The sequence below is a fragment of the Bacillus rossius genome, chromosome 3, assembly GCF_032445375.1.
Source record: "Bacillus rossius redtenbacheri isolate Brsri chromosome 3, Brsri_v3, whole genome shotgun sequence".
Classification (NCBI taxonomy): Eukaryota; Metazoa; Arthropoda; class Insecta; order Phasmatodea; family Bacillidae; genus Bacillus; species Bacillus rossius.
Window position 1 is genome coordinate 27,100,280 of NC_086332.1, and position 8,534 is coordinate 27,108,813.

General features: G+C 50.1%; 1 protein-coding gene across 1 annotated transcript; it reads right to left on the reverse strand.

The window, feature by feature from the left end:
* Positions 1-2,825: 2,825 nt before the first annotated feature.
* Positions 2,826-8,259, reverse strand: LOC134530036 (uncharacterized). Its single transcript, XM_063364564.1, has 17 exons — positions 8,229-8,259; positions 6,881-6,953; positions 6,287-6,400; positions 6,085-6,198; positions 5,883-5,996; positions 5,681-5,794; positions 5,387-5,497; positions 4,992-5,102; positions 4,793-4,906; positions 4,594-4,704; positions 4,398-4,505; positions 4,202-4,309; positions 4,006-4,113; positions 3,712-3,819; positions 3,516-3,623; positions 3,124-3,231; positions 2,826-2,937 (listed from the first exon to the last, which is right to left on the reverse strand). Exons 1-17 carry the CDS (start codon positions 8,257-8,259, stop codon positions 2,826-2,828), a joined length of 1,767 nt encoding a protein of 588 aa, XP_063220634.1.
* Positions 8,260-8,534: the final 275 nt, after the last annotated feature.

The window sequence follows — 8,534 nt, forward strand, 5'->3', positions numbered from 1 at the left end:
ATATTCAGGTGTCAGGGCTGTCAAGAGTGATAAGTACGGGGAGGGGGGGGGGGGGGTCGTGGGACCGGTATAGCAGGGACGGTTGTTTCGAATTTTTTAATGCGTTTGTTCACCCTGATAGTAGAACAAGATTTTAAGTATATTTTTAATAAAATCGATTGGAAACCTTATAATTGATGTGATAAGAGCAGATCACCTTTACAATTACTTATGGCCATAGTAAAGTTTAGAATTGTACTGGCACCAAAATAAGACGTCTAACTTCGTTCTCTGACACCACCAATGTTTCCACTGGAAGGAAAGGGATAGGGTAAGAGTTGGGATGTTGGGATTGGTCTGCGAGCTCGTGATTCTCGCACTTGGTGCTTAAGTAATGTCGTTCATTCGCTCGACACTGTTCTGCCCCGCACATGGACGGGTCGCTACTCGAACAGGGACTCGAACACAGGACCCCGGTGGCGAGTGCCCGCCGCTATAGCCCGTCCCACTCTTAGATTGCAGTACACGGCTTATGGCGCGCGCTGTTGCCAAATCTCTAACACATTACGAATTTCAGGAGATGTGTGTCTTTGTAATTCGGATCGAACAAGAAGCATTTAAAGAAATCATAACGTAATTTATAATATTTTATACTATTACACATATAAATTTGTAATAATGCAACTTTTATGTAAATTTGAAATAAAAACTACCTATTGTAGACGAACATTTCTTATAGTTTTCTTTTATGTTCTAAAAATCCCATATATATCACATTTTCATGGGCCCGATAAATGCCGTATTTTTGGACAAGTCATGTCAAAATGATAAATAAAATACGGTAAAGGAAATTCTCGGTCGAGTAAGTTATGGGAAAAATCCGTACAATTGGGTCGAAATGGGGAAGATTTTTTGAAAAACAGAAAAATCGCAACAACTCCCATAATATGAATAATATCGCATCCGTTTTAACGTATGACAACTCGGAGTACCTAATGCCAAAAAATGTTTTCTAAATAAATTTTTGATACGACCAGCCATAACCGCATGGGATCGAAAAATATTTTCACCGGACAAAAAAAAACGTAACTGCCTTAGTAGACACCTTATCAAATCTGTTAAAATTGTTTGTAAATATCATAATTATTTTCCAAAACTTTGTCAAAAACAATGTTTGATAAGATGCTTGGTGTTGAGAAGGATAAAAAAATAATTCAAAATTTTGTACCATCATCGCTATTAAATTTCTTCGTTTTATTTGATACAATTTACATATTATGTTCAAGATTCGATTAAAATATATTTTGTAACAACCATTACTGCAAGAGGAAGAAAAAAATATGAGTTTAAGGATATAAAAATCCCGTTTTGTTCTAATGTAAAGAAATATAATCATCAAATCTTCCTGCGCCTTTAGGCTGTGCCGATAAGGAATTTTTTTTAAACTTTAACTTACAACAAGAATCTGTTCACACACATTTGATTCATAGGAATTTATACAATAAATCTAACGTTAACTTGATTAAGAAATTATTAACATCACATACCTTTTAATCACTATCGCCACCGCTGACCAATGTTGATAGCCCTTCCATAAGAGTAGCACAGAGCTGACCAGAAGAATGGTAAGCTTCCTTAATTGCATTGCACACACTCATATTTTTGGAAAAATACTCAAATACATTCAACACAATCTTGCGCTCCCTCCCGCGTAGCCTACTGATATAATTTATTTTCGGTGTTCTAACTTCCATATTTTATATTTACGTAGAATGTAAAAAATAAAATCACGTACGTTAATATATAATTTGTCAAAATTATAACTGTAACGAGTCACCGGACACAACGCGTTGCTTCGTCGCGAGACGCGATACTAACTGGCAGGCTGGTTTTCAGAAATGCGTGTCTAAGGAAATACATCGTTGACTAAGGAAGCCATGTATTTGAAATTGCTTGCAGGACAGAACCCCACTTATCTAAACACACGACCCTGTTTCCTCTTACGACGGCAGCTCGTGAGAGAAACCTCAATTGCAGCGCGCTCTTGTACTGATAAGACACATCTTTAACAGCTATTTCCACGGAAACTGTAGAAGAAATTGAGATGGAGCTGCTTTTAAAAACTAATTCAAATCATTGTGAACATTTTTCACGCTTTCGTCCCCCATCTATCTTTAATAGAAAAAAGGTTTTCCGCTGGTCAACGTTTTGATGTGTCAGTTTGTAAGAAAATGCATTTCAATATATTAAAAAAATTATTTAAGTGAAACCTGTATAGTTTTTGTCTTAACATTTGTTCGGTGGCGTCCTAAGGCATTAATTTATTAATAAAAAAAACTGAATGAAATACACATGTAGGTTTTTTTTTATGTGAAACATCTCGGAATACTTCAAAATAGTTCGCAGTGAATAAGTTATGTTTTTTAATTTTTTCGGACACTTAAAATATTGTTAAGTATTCAAAATAAGCATTGCCTGATGCGTATTTCGATGCTATACAATATGAAAAAAAGGTTTGGTCCAAAAATTAAAATTTTAATTTCATTTGATATTTGGCAACCACGCACGAAGAAACAAGGACAGCGCTAACGGCAATCGGCGTGTGTTAGAGAGAGAGAGAGAATGCGCCCATTTACTTCCACACTGCAATCTAAGAGGGGGATGCTCTATAGGAGAGGCTCGCGGCCTGCTGGTCACAGTCTCCGTGCAGCTCGGCCCATGAACAGCCATCCCTGGAGCTAGCTGAGCTCTCCCTGTCAGCTCTACTGAGCCCGCGGCGCCTTGCTGCTGGTCACAGTCTCCGTGCAGCTCGGCCCGTGAACAGCCATCCCTGGAGCTAGCTGAGCTCACCCTGTCAGCTCTACTGAGCCCGCGGCGCCTTGCTGCTGGTCACAGTCTCCGTGCAGCTCGGCCCGTGAACAGCCATCCCTGGAGCTAGCTGAGCTCGCCCTGTCAGCTCTACTGAGCCCGCGGCGCCCAGCTGCTGGTCACAGTCTCTGTGTAGCTCGGCCCGTGAACAGCCATCCCTGGAGCTAGCTGAGCTCTCCCTGTCAGCTCTACTGAGCCCGCGGCGCCTTGCTGCTGGTCACAGTCTCCGTGCAGCTCGGCCCGTGAACAGCCATCCCTGGAGCTAGCTGAGCTCACCCTGTCAGCTCTACTGAGCCCGCGGCGCCTTGCTGCTGGTCACAGTCTCCGTGCAGCTCGGCCCGTGAACAGCCATCCCTGGAGCTAGCTGAGTTCACCCTGTCAGCTCTACTGAGCCCGCGGCGCCTTGCTGCTGGTCACAGTCTCCGTGCAGCTCGGCCCGTGAACAGCCATCCCTGGAGCTAGCTGAGCTCGCCCTGTCAGCTCTACTGAGCCCGCGGCGCCCAGCTGCTGGTCACAGTCTCTGTGTAGCTCGGCCCGTGAACAGCCATCCCTGGAGCTAGCTGAGCTCTCCCTGTCAGCTCTACTGAGCCCGCGGCGCCTTGCTGCTGATCACAGTCTCCGTGCAGCTCGGCCCGTGAACAGCCATCCCTGGAGCTAGCTGAGCTCACCCTGTCAGCTCTACTGAGCCCGCGGCGCCTTGCTGCTGGTCACAGTCTCCGTGCAGCTCGGCCCGTGAACAGCCATCCCTGGAGCTAGCTGAGCTCACCCTGTCAGCTCTACTGAGCCCGCGGCGCCTTGCTGCTGGTCACAGTCTCTGTGTAGCTCGGCCCGTGAACAGCCATCCCTGGAGCTAGCTGAGCTCACCCTGTCAGCTCTACTGAGCCCGCGGCGCCTTGCTGCTGGTCACAGTCTCCGTGCAGCTCGGCCCGTGAACAGCCATCCCTGGAGCTAGCTGAGCTCGCCCTGTCAGCTCTACTGAGCCCGCGGCGCCCAGCTGCTGGTCACAGTCTCTGTGTAGCTCGGCCCGTGAACAGCCATCCCTGGAGCTAGCTGAGCTCTCCCTGTCAGCTCTACTGAGCCCGCGGCGCCTTGCTGCTGGTCACAGTCTCCGTGCAGCTCGGCCCGTGAACAGCCAACCCTGGAGCTAGCTGAGCTCACCCTGTCAGCTCTACTGAGCCCGCGGCGCCTTGCTGCTGGTCACAGTCTCCGTGCAGCTCGGCCCGTGAACAGCCATCCCTGGAGCTAGCTGAGCTCACCCTGTCAGCTCTACTGAGCCCGCGGCTCCCAGCTGCTAGTCACAGTCTCTGTGTAGCTCGGCCCGTGAACAGCCATCCCTGGAGCTAGCTGAGCTCACCCTGTCAGCTCTACTGAGCCCGCGGCGCCTTGCTGCTGGTCACAGTCTCCGTGCAGCTCGGCCCGTGAACAGCCATCCCTGGAGCTAGCTGAGCTCACCCTGTCAGCTCTACTGAGCCCGCGGCGCCTTGCTGCTGGTCACAGTCTCCGTGCAGCTCGGCCCGTGAACAGCCATCCCTGGAGCTAGCTGAGCTCACCCTGTCAGCTCTACTGAGCCCGCGGCGCCTTGCTGCTGGTCACAGTCTCCGTGCAGCTCGGCCCGTGAACAGCCATCCCTGGAGCTAGCTGAGCTCTCCCTGTCAGCTCTACTGAGCCCGCGGCGCCTTGCTGCTGGTCACAGTCTCCGTGCAGCTCGGCCCGTGAACAGCCATCCCTGGAGCTAGCTGAGCTCACCCTGTCAGCTCCACTGAGCCCGCGGCGCCCAGCTGCTGGTCACAGTCTCTGTGTAGCTCGGCCCGTGAACAGCCATCCCTGGAGCTAGCTGCTGAGCTCGCCCTGTCAGCTCTACTGAGCCCGCGGCTCCCAGCTGCTAGTCACAGTCTCTGTGTAGCTCGGCCCGTGAACAGCCATCCCTGGAGCTAGCTGAGCTCACCCTGTCAGCTCTACTGAGCCCGCGGCGCCCAGCTGCTGGTCACAGTCTCTGTGTAGCTCGGCCCGTGAACAGCCATCCCTGGAGCTAGCTGCTGAGCTCGCCCTGTCAGCTCCACTGAGCCCGCGGCTCCCAGCTGCTAGTCACAGTCTCTGTGTAGCTCGGCCCGTGAACAGCCATCCCTGGAGCTAGCTGAGCTCACCCTGTCAGCTCTACTGAGCCCGCGGCTCCCAGCTGCTGGTCACAGTCTCTGTGTAGCTCGGCCCGTGAACAGCCATCCCTGGAGCTAGCTGAGCTCGCCCTGTCAGCTCCACTGAGCCCGCGGCTCCCAGCTGCTGGTCACAGTCTCTGTGTAGCTCGGCCCGTGAACAGCCATCCCTGGAGCTAGCTGAGCTCACCCTGTCAGCTCTACTGAGCCCGCGGCTCCCAGCTGCTGGTCACAGTCTCTGTGTAGCTCGGCCCGTGAACAGCCATCCCTGGAGCTAGCTGAGCTCGCCCTGTCAGCTCTACTGAGCCCGCGGCTCCCAGCTGCTGGTCACAGTCTCTGTGTAGCTCGGCCCGTGAACAGCCATCCCTGGAGCTAGCTGCTGAGCTCACCCTGTCAGCTCTACTGAGCCCGCGGCTCCCAGCTGCTGGTCACAGTCTCTGTGTAGCTCGGCCCGTGAACAGCCATCCCTGGAGCTAGCTGAGCTCACCCTGTCAGCTCCACTGAGCCCGCGGCGCCCAGCTGCTGGTCACAGTCTCTGTGTAGCTCAACCCGTGAACAGCCATCCCTGGAGCTAGCTGAGCTCGCCCTGTCAGCTCTACTGAGCCCGCGGCTCCCAGCTGCTGGTCACAGTCTCTGTGTAGCTCGGCCCGTGAACAGCCATCCCTGGAGCTAGCTGAGCTCACCCTGTCAGCTCCACTGAGCCCGCGGCTCCCAGCTGCTGGTCACAGTCTCTGTGTAGCTCGGCCCGTGAACAGCCATCCCTGGAGCTAGCTGCTGAGCTCACCCTGTCAGCTCCACTGAGCCCGCGGCGCCCAGCTGCTGGTCACAGTCTCTGTGTAGCTCGGCCCGTGAACAGCCATCCCTGGAGCTAGCTGCTGAGCTCACCCTGTCAGCTCTACTGAGCCCGCGGCTCCCAGCTGCTGGTCACAGTCTCTGTGTAGCTCGGCCCGTGAACAGCCATCCCTGGAGCTAGCTGCTGAGCTCACCCTGTCAGCTCCACTGAGCCCGCGGCTCCCAGCTGCTGGTCACAGTCTCTGTGTAGCTCGGCCCGTGAACAGCCATCCCTGGAGCTAGCTGCTGAGCTCACCCTGTCAGCTCTACTGAGCCCGCGGCTCCCAGCTGCTGGTCACAGTCTCTGTGTAGCTCGGCCCGTGAACAGCCATCCCTGGAGCTAGCTGCTGAGCTCACCCTGTCAGCTCCACTGAGCCCGCGGCGCCCAGCTGCTGGTCACAGTCTCTGTGTAGCTCGGCCCGTGAACAGCCATCCCTGGAGCTAGCTGCTGAGCTCACCCTGTCAGCTCTACTGAGCCCGCGGCTCCCAGCTGCTGGTCACAGTCTCTGTGTAGCTCGGCCCGTGAACAGCTATCCCTGGAGCTAGCTGCTGAGCTCACCCTGTCAGCTCCACTGAGCCCGCGGCTCCCAGCTGCTAGTCACAGTCTCTGTGTAGCTCGGCCCGTGAACAGCCATCCCTGGAGCTAGCTGCTGAGCTCACCCTGTCAGCTCTACTGAGCCCGCGGCTCCCAGCTGCTGGTCACAGTCTCTGTGTAGCTCGGCCCGTGAACAGCCATCCCTGGAGCTAGCTGAGCTCACCCTGTCAGCTCTACTGAGCCCGCGGAGCCCAGCTGCTGGTCACAGTCTTTGTGTAGCTCGGCCCGTGAACAGCCATCCCTGGAGCTAGCTGAGCTCACCCTGTCAGCTCCACTGAGCCCGCGGCTCCCAGCTGCTAGTCACAGTCTCTGTGTAGCACGGCCCGTGAACAGCCATCCCTGGAGCTAGCTGAGCTCACCCTGTCAGCTCTACTGAGCCCGCGGCGCCCAGCTGCTGGTCACAGTCTCTGTGTAGCTCGGCCCGTGAACAGCCATCCCTGGAGCTAGCTGAGCTCACCCTGTCAGCTCTACTGAGCCCGCGGCTCCCAGCTGCTGGTCAGCGAGAGACAGCGCGTGGCAGGGCGGCGGTGCTGCGTCAACAACTACACACACTCCGACAGCCTTCACACACCTATTGCTTAATAAATCCTCTAATCTTAAGTTTTCTCAAAATATTTATATTTTTTTCTTTTTAAAATTTAGGGTTTGCACAAAAGTACACTAAGTATTGGGGAGGGGGGCTGGCAAATTTATATTCCCTCATACCCTTAGTTTCTCTCGACAGCCCTGTGAAGTGGACACCAGTTCAAACTGGTTACTTTACATTAAAAATTAAGTATGGAAACATAAATACGCTATATATGCGGCAACAGATTTTATACCAAATAAGTTTTTATCGTTTAATATTTGACTAAGACAAAGATCACACATTAGTAGTTGTAGAAAGCCTATAACATAGGGCTTTTTGATGGTATCATACCCAAATATTAATTAAATACTAAATGCCAATGACTTTACAATGTAAAATATTTGTAGCAGATAGTGACTTATAGCTTTAGGTTTTACATTAAATTAAATATCGTGTTTTAAAGCAGTCATATTTTGAATGACAAACAACTGAAATGTTAAATGGCTCCAAACCAAGATGGCGTCTTTCGGTTCTTATTTGTCCCACCTTAAAATTGCGAGAAATACAGAAATTATGCGAATGCAGCACAGTGAGTTTTCGGTTCATTTGTTTCCAGAAAAATACAATTCTAATGACTATCGCAGGATACAGAATAAGAGATTTATTTTATCATCAAGAACTCATTCATCGTTACGACCGTTGGTAATGTACTAGGTCAGCACGAGCACCGCTGGTGTGGTTAGCCTGTGACTGCATACTTTTTTCTACAAAAAAGAACACGTGAAAACGACGCGTGACCGGAAACCGCACCTCATGCCGGAAGTTGGGCATGCTTCCACAAATAAGAGCCGTGGAAAGTTGACGAATAGTCGAGGAAAGGTGCTAACAGTACTACAGAGGTATAACCGCCAAGGGGTGTGTTTTATGAGGGCTGCCATCACTTCTAAAAAAAAAGTATCATTTGCAGATGACAACCGTTCAAGCGTCGTTATTTCTCATTCAAAACAAGCCATCGACATTGCATTTCAATTTATGTAGGAATAATAACGTTGTTGCCTCCATATTTAAAAAAAACCTCATTTTACCATCGAATACGAAGAAAATAAAACACACGTCAATTGATAAAAAGTACGAGAATATTAACAATTTTAACAATGAGCAAAATTAAAACGGAAATATAGTTTTTTTTATTATGTTAGTGCCCACCATTTTTAAACCCGCAAAAGAGCCCGCGTACCTTTGGCCCTGTTGGCCGTGCTGAGATACATGAAACGGTCCTTGAATGAAAAGTACTGAAATTCCTGTGGTCTCATCTGGACTTCAAACAGAATTCACGAAACGTTAACAAAAATCTTTAGATGTTTATTTTTGTTTTACCTTTAATATCAATCTTGGATGTTAATAATCTAGGCTCCTTGGATATTTTTTATGATTTTTTCTCAGTGTTTTCTGTTTTGTTTAATTTATCTAATTACTTTTGACATGACAGGGCATAACAAAAAGCTACTCAATATTTCTTACTTTATTGAAATATAAAATTAAA